We start from the raw sequence: 15,305 nt of genomic DNA, 5'->3' as shown, positions 1-15,305 counted from the left end.
CCAGAGGACAGAGTGCTCCCTGCTGGACAACAACACCACCAGGTCCAGAGGACAGAGTGTCTCCCTGCTGGACAACAACACCACCAGGTCCAGAGGACAGAGTGCTCCCTGCTGGACAACAACACCACCAGGTCCAGAGGACAGAGTGCCCCCTGCTGGACAACAACACCACCAGGTCCAGAGGACAGAGTGCTCCCTGCTGGACAACAACACCACCAGGTCCAGAGGACAGAGTGCTCCCTGCTGGACAACAACACCACCAGGTCCAGAGGACAGAGTGCTCCCTGCTGGACAACAACACCACCAGGTCCAGAGGACAGAGTGTCTCCCTGCTGGACAACAACACCACCAGGTCCAGAGGACAGAGTGTCTCCCTGCTGGACAACAACACCACCAGGTCCAGAGGACAGAGTGTCTCCCTGCTGGACAACAACACCACCAGGTCCAGAGGACAGAGTGCTCCCTGCTGGACAACAACACCACCAGGTCCAGAGGACAGAGTGTCTCCCTGCTGGACAACAACACCACCAGGTCCAGAGGACAGAGTGCTCCCTGCTGGACAACAACACCACCAGGTCCAGAGGACAGAGTGCTCCCTGCTGGACAACAACACCACCAGGTCCAGAGGACAGAGTGTCTCCCTGCTGGACAACAACACCACCAGGTCCAGAGGACAGAGTGCTCCCTGCTGGACAACAACACCACTTTCCGACAGCAGCCTTGAACGGGGATCGAACCGGTGATCTTCCGATCATGAGTCCGGAGCTCTACTCATGTAGCCACGCTGCCGGACACCACTTCTGTGGCGAAGACAGGAAGCGTAAAGAAGACCTCTTCAGCTCTCGTCTATAAGACGTCCGAGGGCTGGGGTGGATTTGGTTTACTTTGCCCACAGTAGAAATGTGCATTTATATCAAAATAAACAAGAGGATATTTCTAAGAAAGCTGAAAAAAGGTTTGATCTAAGGATGCTCGATATTGGCTTTTTTACCGATACCGATATACCGATATTGTCCAACTCTTAATTTCCGATACCAATATCAACCGATACCGATATATGCAGGGTCCCCCCCCCCCTAACACAACATTATGCATACTTTTGACAATAAATAAAATCAGAATCTGTTCTTACTTGCTTGCCTGGGTAAATAAAGGTTAAAAAATAATAATAATAATAATGAAAAACAAACGTTTTTTTTTTTTTGAAAACCGATACCGATATTTTCCGATATCACATTTTAATGCCAATATCGGCCGATAATATCGGTAGGCCGATAATACCGGACATCCCTAGTTTGATCCTACATGGTCAGGGGTCACTATGGGAAGACTCAGACCGCTCAGATCTAACTCGTAGTCTAACTGCTCCAGGTCGTTTGGGGTCAAACCCTTTGCGTTCTACTCTCAGGTTTCCCAGGCAGACTCATTCTGCAGATCTCCACTGTGGTTTACGTTCACCTAAGGAGTCTTTAAAAGGGGCTGTAAGTGGTATTTTCTCGTTAAAGTAAGTGATGTAGAGTGTTTGTTCAGTGGGTCTCCCGGTCGCTCCTGCTCTGCAGTAAACACAAAATAAATTTTCTAGTATCCCGTTCCCACTTTATCCAATCAGGAGCGAGAACCCTAGATATTTGTTTTTACTTATTTCAAGAAATCTTGCCAAGTCAAATTGGCTTACTGTACTGGCAGATTATTTGAACTGAATGATAAAACCACAAAATGGGACATTTACAGATTATAGTAAATTGGTTTGATTTGATTTGTGCTTTTAGTGGTAAATTGTCTATCTCATCAGTGTCTCGGTCTGTCTCATCACAGTGTCTCTCTGTTTCAAGCACATATTTTCCTAAAACTAGTTCTTATTTCTTTGTTTTTGCAGTGTCAAGCTCTCTCTCCTGATTGGACAAAGTGAGAACGGGATAACAGAACATGCATTTTGTGTTTACTGCAGAGCAGGAGGGACTGGGAGACCCATGTTACTGACCAGACACTCTATCTCAGTGAGGGCTGTTTACTGCAGAGCAGGAGGGACTGTGAGAAACCATGTTACTGACCAGACACTCTACCTCAGTGATGAAGGACATTGTTATGTTTCCACGGTTATGGTTACTATGGTTTGAGCTCCTTTGTTTAAGAGCTGGCCCACAGACACTTTCCACATTATTCATAAACAGAGAGAACAGACTCTCAAGTCACACGTCGGTCGAGGGAGTGATTTATTGCCCCACTGTACCCCACTAGATTAGATTAGATTATATTAGATTAAAATGTGTTGTCATCATACGGCACAAGTACAGTACAACGTAAAGAAGTTTGGCATCCGACCAGAGTGCAAATGTAACAGTAAAGTGCAATAGTAATATACAATGTACAGGGTATAAGATATATATAGCCCGTCTATGGAGTACCGGTAGTCGCATGTGACAGAGCTGCTCACCCGTTTTTTTTTATTTTCGTTTTAAAAACATATTTATATATCACCAATGTGTTTAAAATTTGACGCATATATCAACTGAGATTATCAACTAACTATATTGACTGAAAGATTCGTGATGCCACCGAAGAAAGAAAACTCAAAACCAAATCCAAAGCCAAGTTCAGAGGACCCGCCTATGGCTGAGGGATTCGTGCGTAAAACAGCAGAGGATATTGACGAGATGGCCTCCTCCTCAACCGCTATAAACACCTCCGCAGATACAGAACATATCATCCGGGAAATGAAAAGAATGGAGAAAACAATAACCGAAAGAATAATAACTGAAATAGCCGAAAAAGTAGATGCTATTAAAGTATCTATCGAATGCAATATCGAAGCGCTAAGGGTGGCTGCCGACGCACATATTAAGCGCACTGTAGCACTGGAAACTGGTTTGGAAGAACAACAGAATTTCAGTCTGATCTACAAAGACATAGCTGAGATCAACGAGAAGTTAACGGCTGAGATGAAGGGAAACTACAAAGAACACAATACGGATCTCAACGATATAACGGCTGAGCTTAAACGAATCAATGAAGAACAAAAAGCAAAAATATTCGAGATGGAATATCAAAATCGCAAGCTGAATATTCGTATAATTGGACTGGACGAGTCGCGACAGAATTACAGAAAATCATGGGACCAACTATCCTTCCTAGGGTACCTGAGGTGGATCAATGTTACAGTTTGGGGACCCGATCCAACGACAATAACGGCAGACCTAGAGTGATCATGGTTGTCCTACGTCAAGTCAGAATAAAAGAAATGATCATTCGGGAGACGCGCAGGATGAAAGGCAATCTGAAATACAAGGATGTGTCAATATACTTCTTTGAAGATTATTGTCGGGAAGTGGTGGCCTTGCGGGCCAAGTACAAGACGATGATGTCTCAACTCTATTTGGGGAAACACACTCCCACATTGATGTACCCTGCAAGACTTTGTATCGTCGATAAACAAGGGAAAGGGTTTTCCTCAACTCGCCTGAAGAGGCTGACAAATATATGGCAGCACAACGTGCAGGATAGTTTATATACGTCCTTTTAATCTTTGTTAGGCATGGACACCATATCGTATAAACTTTAATGAACCGCTGATTTGGGACAGAGAGACCTACGAGCTCTGAGTTATTGAATGTTTTCCCCGTTGGACTTTTATTATTGCGGACATATTGGACTTAAAATTGGAACGATACAGAGAAGATGAGCATGACGAAAGGATGACACGCAAATTCATGAAGCGGTCCTTATTTTAATAGTATGGATTTCTAACAACATTCTGGAACATACTGGAACATTCTGGCACTGTAAAAACGACATATTGGAATAATCTAGAACATTTAAAACATTCTTTGATATATGGAACATTCTGGAATAACAGCAATATGTGGCCAGACATACAGCCAGAAGACCTTCGGGAGAATAACATTCTTCACAATGGATCATCGCCCACCCCTGGCCAGGGGAAATGCTGCATATACGTATTTAAAAACTGTTTTTTATTAATTGGAAATATTTCCACTACTTCTCCACTTTATACTCTAGGTGTTTAAGCATAGCAAAGCTCTTTCAAGATCTAAGTAAATGTTCTCTTTTTTTTCCCTTTTCTCTTATTTTTTGAGGTTCTCTATTCAGTTCAATACCTCTCTATTATTCTTGGGTTGCTATAACTTACACAAGTTCTTATAAAATGTAAGTGATTATGGTATGATAATTGAAGCTCAATTTTAGTCTTTATTTTTATTTTTATTTTATTTTCATTTTTATTTAACGGGAGAGTGGCCAAGCCACAGTTGACATTCTACTTATGGTAGAATTTAGAATGTTAGATCCTATGGTATACATAGGAAAGTTAAGGATAAATGGCTCATTCTGGGCTAACCGGTGGTGTAGGGGAGGGAGTTATACGCGAAGGTTGTGTCTTAGGAACACAGCCTTGTACAGCTCACTGAGGGAGGGGGATTTAGGGGTGTATTTGTATATATGTATGTTTTTAAGCTCAGCTCTCAACGGGACCTCAATAGTTGGATGTATATCCATTGTGAATTCGTACTCCAGAAGCATTACCAACAATTACACAACAACATGTATAGATTATGGCTAGTTTGAATATAATGATCTGGAATACTGGGGGAATAAATAATCAACATAAACGCAAAAGCGTGCTCACACTGATGAAAAACAAACAGGTCGATGTGGCTCTTCTAAGCGAAACGCACATTTTAGTGGAAGACAAAGCTACGTTAGCGGACAACATATATCATAACATTAGTCACTCTTCCTTTGGAACGAGATCCCGTGGAGTTGCTATAGTCGTGAAACGGAAGTTGAATATTGAATTGAAGGAAGTATGGTCTGATACAGATGGTCGGATAACCATAGCTAAAATTGTATACAGGAATAGGAAAATAGCGTTGGTAGCGGCATATGCCCCAAATCTGTACGAGGCTAACTTCTACACTACACTTACCAGAACAATGTTAAACCTTCCTGAATACTCATTTATAATTGGCACGGATTTTAATGCCATTTGGGATCCCGGGATGGATAAATCTTATCCCACCTTTTCCAACGACCAGAAAAATTAATCTAATGCGTTAAAGGATTGGGCTAAGAATACAGGTGTAAATGACCTATGGCGATCACTCAACCCTACGACCCGAAAGTACTCTTGTCGATCTGCAAGACATAACACACTTTCCAGAATAGATTATGTTTTTGCATCCCCTAGACTATTTGATAACTATGACGTGGAAATGGTACCAAATGCACTATCAGATCACTGTTATTTACTCCTAAAAGGATAATTTGGTATACTGTCATCCCGAGCCCCAAGATGGCGATTTAACTCGATATTGCTGAAAAACAAGGAATTCATTACACAACTCAAAGAAGCTCTTTCTGTATTCCTACTGGAGAATGCGAAATCGGTACAGGACCCCAGAATATTATGGATGTCGGTAAAGGGATTGATCAAGGATTTTACCGGGAACTTTTCCTCCAAAATACGCAAGAATCGTTGTTCAAAACTGGCAGAGCTGGAAACGCTTTACTCTACGTTATTTTCCTCTTTACAATACAACTACTCGGTTCGACTGGAAACTCAAATTAATGTGTTAAAAAAAGAGATTAATGCCATTTATAAACAACAATCTGAAGTTCAAATACGTAGCACAAGACAACAGCATTACTTTCATGGTTCTAAACCAAGTCACCTACTAGCTATGCAGTTAAGAGCCAACGCAAAGGACTTGTTACAGACCCTAAAAAAATCAACGAGACATTCAAAGAGTTCTACTCCAACTTGTACAAATCAGAAATGGCCTTCGATCAAAACAAAATGGACATATATCTTAATCAAATTAACCTTCCTAAACTATCAGAGGATGACGCTAAACAGTTAGAAACACCCATCACACTAGATGAACTTAGGGAGGCCATATCTGAAATGCAAAGTGGTAGGGCTCCTGGAAGAGACGGTATCCCACCAGAAATGTACCTCTCATGTTGGGATGTAATTGGACCCCTATTACTTAATATGATTCTATATTCAATCAAGGAGGGGAACTTCCATAAGAACGACAATATTGCACTCATAACAGTCCTCCTTAAAAAAGACCCCACCGATTGCGGTAGTTATAGACCCGTAAGCCTCCTCGGAACCGATATCAAGCTGTACTCCAAGGTATTAGCCATCAGACTTCAAAAGCATATGACGTCTTTAGTTCATCCTGACCAGACTGGCTTCATAAGAGGCCGATTGATCACGGATAATATAAGACGGTTACTACATGTGCTAGATGCCAGCAAGGATGACACCACACCTAAGGCGATGCTGTCCCTGGATGTGATGAAAGCCTTTGATAGGTTGGAATGGTCTTATCTATGGGCAGTATTAGAAAGGATGGGGTTAGGAAAAGGATTCATTGATATGATTAAAGTATTATACAAAGACCCATCGGCCATGATTACAACAGGTATAATCACCTCCGAAATCTTTCCGGTATCGCGCTCTTCCAGACAGGGTTGCCCTCTTAGTCCCGGACTATTCGCTTTATCATTAGAGCCTTTAGCACAATATATAAGACAATCCCAATCCATAGAACCAATCGCAATTAAGGGCACACACCATCATAATATAGTTTATATGCGGACGACGTAATATTGTTCATGCAAAACCCTAACACCTCAATGCCTCATCTTCTTTGTATTTTTTTTTTTTATTATTTTTTAAACAAACATATAAACAAACATGACAACACACGATAAGATATACAAGTATTAATTAACCGTGCACATCCAATGAAATCACCAATTAGTTAAATGTCTTATACAGGATATACCCCTAATACCTGCTATCTAATACCCTACACACATATGCTCTAGCTCGTACCCCCCCCTCCCGGACCCCCCATTGGATAATCCATCCATTATCCCTCGCTCCTAACCAGACACTGCCATTATATGCTAGCTTTTATTCTCTCCACCACTTCTAACCACATTGTCATTTTGGATTCATTGAGACCCAAAATTCTTGCTGTAGATATTTCTTGATAAATCACATCGAGATATGTAATAATCCAGACCTTCCGGCAAATTTTTTCCGGTTGAAACCATCGTGATGCTATCAGCTTTTTAGCCACTGTGATACCCGATAAAACCAATCTCTTTAGCTGTGGGTGTACTGCACACTCAAAAACATCATTCAGCAGTAATACAGAGGGGTGTACAGGTATATTCAGAGTTAAGAGATTTGATAATTGCTGGGTCACTTCTTTCCAGAATATCTTAACTGGTGGGCAGTCCCAGTACATGTGCATAAATGTCCCCTCGTCCCCATTTGTACATAAGGAGCATTTGGAGTCTTGTTTAAGACCCATTCTGTTCAGTCTTATAGGAGTCAAGTATGTCCTGTGAATATAGTTAAGATTGATTTGTTGATGGTCCGGGTTCCTTGATGCAAATCGAACATTTGCCCAGGCTTCTTGCCAATCAAAATCTTTTTCCAGGTCTGGTATATCCCTCCTCCAGACTGAGTCTAGGTGGAGGGTTTCATACGAGGACGTTAGTAATTGATGATAAAAATCTGAAACAAAACCTCTCGATGTCTCTCTTTCATAGAAGAATTTGTGGTATCTGTGGTGTACAATTGGTATCTTTAATGGAACACCGTGAGCTGCGTAAAAATAATATGTGGAATCTGTGAGATAATTTTTTTTGCGTATTTCTTCATAGCTACAAAAACCCTGTTTGTTGAAAACATCTCCTAATGAGTGTATGCCTTGCTTTTCCCATATAGGGAATCTTATAGGTCGTTTTCCAATCAAGAGTGCATTGTTATTGAATAAGGGAGTATGATTATGCCATTTATGTGTGTTAGAATAATTTTTTTGTGTTTCACGCCATATCCGGATCGCATGAGTAATTATGGGGCCAAATTTCCGTTCGCATTGCTTAATTGATCATTTGGTGTATGCTATGTCCTTCAGTCTATGTGGAGCTGTCAGTGGTCTTAAAGTGTACGCCTTAAAATAGTGGAAAAAATCTGGAAATGCCATACCACCGTCTGCTTTGTTTCTCTGTGCGGTGGATCTTTTTATACGTGGTGGTTTGTTATTCCAAATAAATTTGTATGTGGAGGAGTGTAATTTTTTCCAGTAACCCTCTGGAGGGGGTAACGGTAGCATTGAGCTGAAGAAGTTGATTCTAGGTAGGACGTCCATCTTAATTATTGATACCCGTGCCTGTACTGAGTTTTTATGTTTTGACCACCTGTCAAGGTTGTCTTTGATTTTGTTTTGGATTTGTATGTAATTGTGCTTCACCGTTTGGCTTATGGTAGGGAATATTTCAACTCCCAAACATCTAAAGTGTTTTACCATAGGTATCTCTTCTGGGAGGGTTATATATTTTTTTTGCAGGGGCGTTAAGTGGAAGGAAAGCCGACTTCGGCCAATTTATCTTAAATCCCGATAAATCTCCAAAGTCCTCAATCAACTTGAGCAGATGAGGCAATGTGGTGTTGGGGTTTTGCATGAACAGTATTACGTCGTCCGCATATAAACTAATCTTATGTTGTGTGCCCTTGATTACGATTGGTTTTATGGATTGGGATTGTCTTATATATTGTGCTAAAGGCTCTAATGATAGATCGAATAGTCCGGGACTAAGAGGGCAACCCTGTCTAGATGAGCGTGATACCGGAAAGATTCCAGAGGTGATTATACCTGTTGTAATCATGGCCGATGGGTCTTTGTATAATACTTTAGTCATATCAATGAAACCTTTTCCTAACCCCATCCTTTCTAATACTGCCCATAGATACGACCATTCCAACCTGTCAAAAGCTTTCATTGCATCCAGGGACAGCATCGCCTTAGGTGTGGTGTCGTCCTTGTTAGCATCTAGTACGTGTAGTAATCGTCTTATGTTATCAGTGATCAAGCGGCCTCTTATGAAGCCAGTTTGGTCCGGATGAACTAAAGACGTCATATGCTTTTGTAGTCTGATGGCTAATACCTTAGAGTACAGTTTGATATCGGTTCCGAGGAGGGTCTATAACTACCGCACTCGGTGGGGTCTTTGTCTTTTTTAAGGAGGACTGTTATGAGTGCAATATTGTCGTTCTTATGGAAGTTCCCCTCCTTGACTGAGTATAAAATCATATTTAGTAATAAGAGTCCAATTATGTCCCAAAAGAGAGGTACATTTCTGGTGGGATACCGTCTCTTCCAGGAGCCTTACCACTTTGCATTTCGGATATGGCCTTCTTGAGTTCCTCTAGTGTGATCGGTGTTTCTAACTGTTTAGCGTCATCCTCTGAAAGTTTAGGGAGGTTAATTTGATTGAGATATGTGTCCATTTTGTTTTGATCGAAGGTCGTTTCTGATTTATACAAATTGGAGTCGAATTCTTTGAATGTTGCGTTTATTTTTTTAGGGTCTGTAACAAGTCCTTGTTGTGCTTTAATGGTAGTTATATCTGCAAATTTTGCGTTAACTCTTAATCGCATAGCTAATAGGTGACCTTGAGAGTACTGCTGTTGTCTTGCGCTGTGTATTTGTATTTCAGATTGTTGTCTGTATATGGCGTTAATCTCTTTTTTTAGTACATTAACTTGATTTTCCAGTCGAACCGAGTTGTTGCATTGTAAAGAATTAAATAACGTTGAATAAAGCGTTTCCAGTTCAGCCAGTTTTGAGTATCGATTCTTGCGTATTTTGGAGGAAAAGCTATCAGTGAAATCCTTGATCATTCCCTTTACCGACATCCATAATATTCTAGGGTCCTGCACCGAATGCCTCATCTTCTTAAGTTGATTGATGACTTTGGCAATCTATCGGGATTTAGGATGAATTGGCCAAAGTCGGCTTTCCTTCCACTTAATGCCCCTGCAAAGAATATACTCCTTCCAGAAGAAATACCAATGGTTAAACACTTCAGATGTTTAGGAATTGAGGTATTCCCTACTATAAGCCAAACGGTGAAGTACAATTACACAAAAATCCAAGATAAGATCAAATATGACTTTGACAGGTGGTCCAAACTTAAAAACTCAGTACAGGCACGAGTATCAATAGTTAAGATGGATGTTTTACCTAGAATCAACTTCATTAGCTCAATGTTACAGTTACCCCCTCCTGATGGTTACTGGAAAAAATTACACTCCACCGCAAATAAATTTATTTGGAATAACAAACCTCCATGAATAAAAAGATCCACTGCACAGAGAAATAAAGCCGACGGAGGTTTGGCATTTCCAGACTTTTACCACTATTTTAAAGCGTACTCTTTAAGACCACTGACAACCTGGTTTGACTCCCAAGCATCTGTATCCTGGAGAAACTTAGAAGAAAATATAGTAGCACCACATAGACTGCAGGACATAGTATACACCATATTATCAATTAAGCAATGCGAATAGAAATTTAGCCCCCTTATTACACATGTGATCCGGATATGGCGTGAAACACAAACGAATTCTAACCAGCATAAATGGCATAGCCATACTCCCCTATTCAATAACAATGCACTCCTTATTGGAAAACAACCTATAAGATACCCCAAATGGGAAAAGCAGGGCATACACACATTGGGAGATGTTTTCAACAAACTAACAAACAAAAAAACAAAAATTTAACCTCACCAGTTCCACATATTATTTTTACGCACAGTTATTGGATTGTTTGAAGGCTCATGGAGTCCCATTAACACTTTGAGTGCCACTCACGAGATTTCTCGGGTTTTTTTATAGGTGGTTGCATGCCACTCACGAGATTTCTCGGAATTATTATTTTTTTTTTTTTTTTGCGATCTGAAAAATTCTTGCATCACCCGAGCCTACCCGAGTATAGCCGAGGGGCGCCGGCGATCACTGTGGAAAAAAGCGCCCCCTGTCGTCTCCCAGATGACATAAGTGATTTTGGAATGGACTCAATGAAAATGAATGGGGAAAAAAATCCGGTACTCCACATTTTCCAGTTCACTGATCCAGCCGGGGTTACTAGAGTTCATTCTGGAGCCTCAGATCCCCGCGGATCATGGAGTTCTACTGTATCGCGTTGGATCCATACACGTATCGATTTTTTCAAATGGTGATCAGGAATTGGAATATACCAGTTGGATACCATCTGATGTCAGGTAAGGACTCTATGTTATCAGTGGTAGGATAATCAGAGTAAGTTTGATGAAGTTATAAGCTGTTTTGTGAAATGTCTTCTTTCGGTTTCACTGTAAAAGTCTGTGAGGAAATCAACGGAGCGATTATCAGTGCGCGGCCGTAATGTGCGTGCGTGCACGTATAATATTGATCATCTAGCGTTTATTTGAAAACGATTCATAAAAAGGCAGACGAATATCAACGTTGTGGAATATTCCACTAAAAGACGATTTTCATAGAATGCTCCAGAATGAGCTGTTTTTTATATCAAAACGGGGGCTTTTCTAACTGCTCTGAAAAACGGCAACGACGCGATAAAAAAACAATCTGCCTTCACAGCACTGACTGGAAAATAGTCTTTGATAATGCGATGGGCAGATTAGACACATAGCCATAATTTAAAACATAGATTAGGCGATATTAACGTTAACATTGGCGCCGATGGTGGCATTCAAGCGGTAAAACGGAAAACCAGGCGTGGCGCTGAAAGTGTTAAGGATACCAATTGAGCACCACAGATATCACAAATTCTTCTATGAAAGAGAAACATCGAGAGGATTCGTATCTGATTTGTATCATCACTTACTAACGTCTTCGTATATGGAATCCTCCCCCTAGACTCAGTCTGGAGGAGGGATATACCAGACTTGGAAATAGTTCGAATTGCGTCACGTAACCCGGACCATCAACAAATTAATCTTAATTATATTCATAGCCGGACATACCTGACTCCTATAAGATTGAACAGAATGGGACTTAAACAAGACTCCCTATGTTCCTTATGTACAAATGGGGATGAGGGTACATTCATGCACATGTATTGGGATTGCCCACCGGTTAAGATATTTTGGAAAGAAGTGTCCCAGCAATTATCAGTATTCTTATCTCTGAACATACCTGTACATCCCTCTGTAATGCTGTTGAATGATGTATTTCAGTTTGCAGCCCCTATACAGCTAAAGAGACTAGTTTTATCTGATCTCACAGCTGCTAAAAAGCTGATAGCATCACGATGGATTCAACCGGAAAAAATGTGCCGGAAGGTATGGGTTCTTACTTATCTCGATGTGATTTATCTAGAAATATCGACAGCAAGAATTTTAGGTGTCAGTGAAACCAACATTGCAATCTGGTTAGAAGTGGTGGAGAGAATAAAAGCTAGCATATGAAGTGTAGTGCCTGGTTAGAAACGAAAGAAAATGGATGGATTATCCAAGTGGGGGTCCGGGGGGGGTGAGCGAGCAAGAGCATATGTATGTAGGGTATTAGATAGCAAGTATATATCTCGAGGTATATATCTCGTAAACTACATTTATAATGATTCAAATGGTGATTTCATTGGATGTTTACTGTTAATGCTTGTGAGTCTAATTTGTTGTTATGTTTATGTTTATGTTTATAAAAAAAAAATATATATATAAATTAGTACTACTGAGTAATAGTGCTAATCAGATGTATGTACATAGTTGTAGTATTAATATGTACAGTGATACAGGTATAAAGACATTGTGGTAATAAGTCATACTGGCCAACAGTGTAACTAGTAAGAGCAGGTAAGTGATATGTAGATATGTAAAAAGGATTATATGCAGGTATGTACAGACAGATGTGTGTATATATATATATATATATATATATATATATATATATATATATATACGGTAAGAATAAATATATATATACGGTATATACAGCAGTAGAGTTATATGGGTCATATGCAGGTGTATAAGTAGGTATATAGAAGCATTATGTGATTATTGTCTCGTACCTTGCAGTAGTCCAGGGTGGCAGAGAACTCGTAGGACCCCAGGGACAACTCGGGCTTCTCATAGAAGTCCACCCGCCGGCCCATGTGGTCCAGGTGTTGGAAATAGAAGACAGGCACTGTGGTGAGACAGAGAGAGATACGTGGTGATGAGAGAGAGAGACACTGTGGTGAGACAGAGAGAGAGACGTGGTGATGAGACAGAGAGAGAGACACTGTGGTGAGACAGAGAGAGAGATGTGGTGATGAGAGAGAGACACTGTGGTGATGAGAGAGACAGACTGTGGTGAGACAGAGAGAGAGACGTGGTGATGAGAGAGAGAGACACTGTGGTGAGACAGAGAGCGATGTGGTGATGAGAGACACACTGTGGTGAGACAGAGAGACGTGGTGATGAGAGAGACACACGGTGGTGAGACAGAGAGAGAGACGTGGTGATGAGAGAGAGACACACTGTGGTGAGAGAGAGAGACGTGGTGATGAGAGAGACACACGGTGGTGAGACAGAGAGAGAGACGTGGTGATGAGAGAGAGACACACTGTGGTGAGAGAGAGAGAGACGTGGTGATGAGAGAGAGAGACACTGTGGTGAGACAGAGAAAGATGTGGTGATGAGAGACACACTGTGGTGAGACAGAGAGAGAGACGTGGTGATGAGAGAGAGAGACACTGTGGTGAGAGAGAGAGAGACGTGGTGATGAGAGAGAGAGACACGGTGGTGAGACAGAGAGAGACGTGGTGATGAGAGAGACACACTGTGGTGAGACAGAGAGACGTGGTGATGAGAGAGAGACACGGTGGTGAGACAGAGAGAGAGACGTGGTGATGAGAGAGACACACTGTGGTGAGACAGAGAGAGACGTGGTGATGAGAGAGAGACACTGTGGTGAGACAGAGAGAGAGACGTGGTGATGAGAGAGAGACACACGGTGATGAGACAGAGAGAGAGATGTGGTGAGACAGAGAGAGACACACGGTGATGAGAGAGACACACTGTGGTGAGACAGAGAGACGTGGTGATGAGAGAGACACTGTGGTGAGACAGAGAGACACACGGTGATGAGACAGAGAGAGCGATGTGGTGAGACAGAGAGAGAGACGTGGTGATGAGAGAGAGACACACGGTGATGAGACAGAGAGAGAGATGTGGTGAGACAGAGAGAGAGACGTGGTGATGAGAGAGAGAGAGACGTGGTGATGAGAGAGACACACTGTGGTGAGACAGAAGGAGAGATGTGGTGAGACAGAGAGAGAGACGTGGTGATGAGAGACACACAGTGGTGAGACAGAGAGAGAGACACTGTGGTGATGAGAGAGAGAGAGACGTGGTGATGAGAGAGAGACACACGGTGATGAGACAGAGAGAGAGACGTGGTGATGAGAGAGAGACACACGGTGATGAGACAGAGAGAGAGACGTGGTGATGAGAGACACACAGTGGTGAGACAAAGAGAGAGACACTGTAGTGATGAGAGAGAGAGAGACGTGGTGATGAGAGAGACACACTGTGGTGAGACAGAGAGAGAGACGTGGTGATGAGACAGAGAGAGACGTGGTGATGAGACAGAGAGAGACGTGGTGATGAGAGAGACACACGGTGGTGAGAGAGAGAGAGACGTGGTGATGAGAGAGACACACGGTGATGAGACAGAGAGACGTGGTGATGAGAGAGACACACGGTGGTGAGAAAGAGAGAGACGTGGTGATGAGAGAGACACACGGTGGTGAGAGAGAGAGAGACGTGGTGATGAGAGAGACACACGGTGGTGAGACAGAGAGAGAGACGTGGTGATGAGACAGAGAGAGAGACGTGGTGATGAGAGAGACACACGGTGGTGAGACAGAGAGAGAGACGTGGTGATGAGAGAGACACACGGTGGTGAGAGAGAGAGAGACACTGTGGTGATGAGAGAGACACACTGTGGTGAGACAGACAGAGAGACACTGACCTCTGGAACAGCATCCCCATGTCCATCAAATCTGCCCCCTCCATCGAGTCTTTTAAATCTAAACTCAAAACCCATCTATACTCCCTGGCCTTCCCTGACTAACTCTGACTCTTGCCTTGCTTGTTGCCGTGTTGTTTTGTTTCGTTGTCTATCCGTTGGTTGTTTATATTTTCTGTTTATTCTATACTTTAGCACTTTTCTTTGTTTTTAGCTATGCGACTTACTGTGAAACACTTTGGTTGACAAGTGTCATGTCTAAATATAAATAAATTTGATTGACACTGTGATGAGACAGAGAGCGAGACGGTGATGAGACAGAGAGACACTGTGATGAGACAGAGAGAGAGAGACACTGTGATGAGACAGAGAGAGACACTGTGATGAAACAGAGAGAGAGACGGCAAAGTGATGAAAGAGAGAGACAACGTGATGAGAGAGAGAGACAACGTGATGAGAGAGA

General features: G+C 42.0%; 1 protein-coding gene across 1 annotated transcript in view; it reads right to left on the bottom strand.

Annotated features, from left to right (window-relative positions):
- The window catches only part of sec24d (SEC24 homolog D, COPII coat complex component), a 128,785-nt gene that overhangs the window by 44,731 nt on the left and 68,749 nt on the right, over positions 1 to 15,305 (bottom strand). The window contains exon 10 of the mRNA XM_084311720.1: positions 12,900 to 13,015. Within this exon, the coding sequence (XP_084167846.1) occupies positions 12,900 to 13,015 (116 nt within the window). The remainder of the gene's footprint in view (positions 1 to 12,899; positions 13,016 to 15,305) is intronic.

Source organism: Notolepis coatsorum (genome assembly GCF_963971535.1).
Source record: "Notolepis coatsorum genome assembly, chromosome: 4".
In the NCBI taxonomy this organism is placed as follows: Eukaryota; Metazoa; Chordata; class Actinopteri; order Aulopiformes; family Paralepididae; genus Notolepis; species Notolepis coatsorum.
The sequence above is the reverse complement of the archived record's forward strand: the minus strand, read 5'-3'. Positions and strand labels throughout refer to the sequence as shown.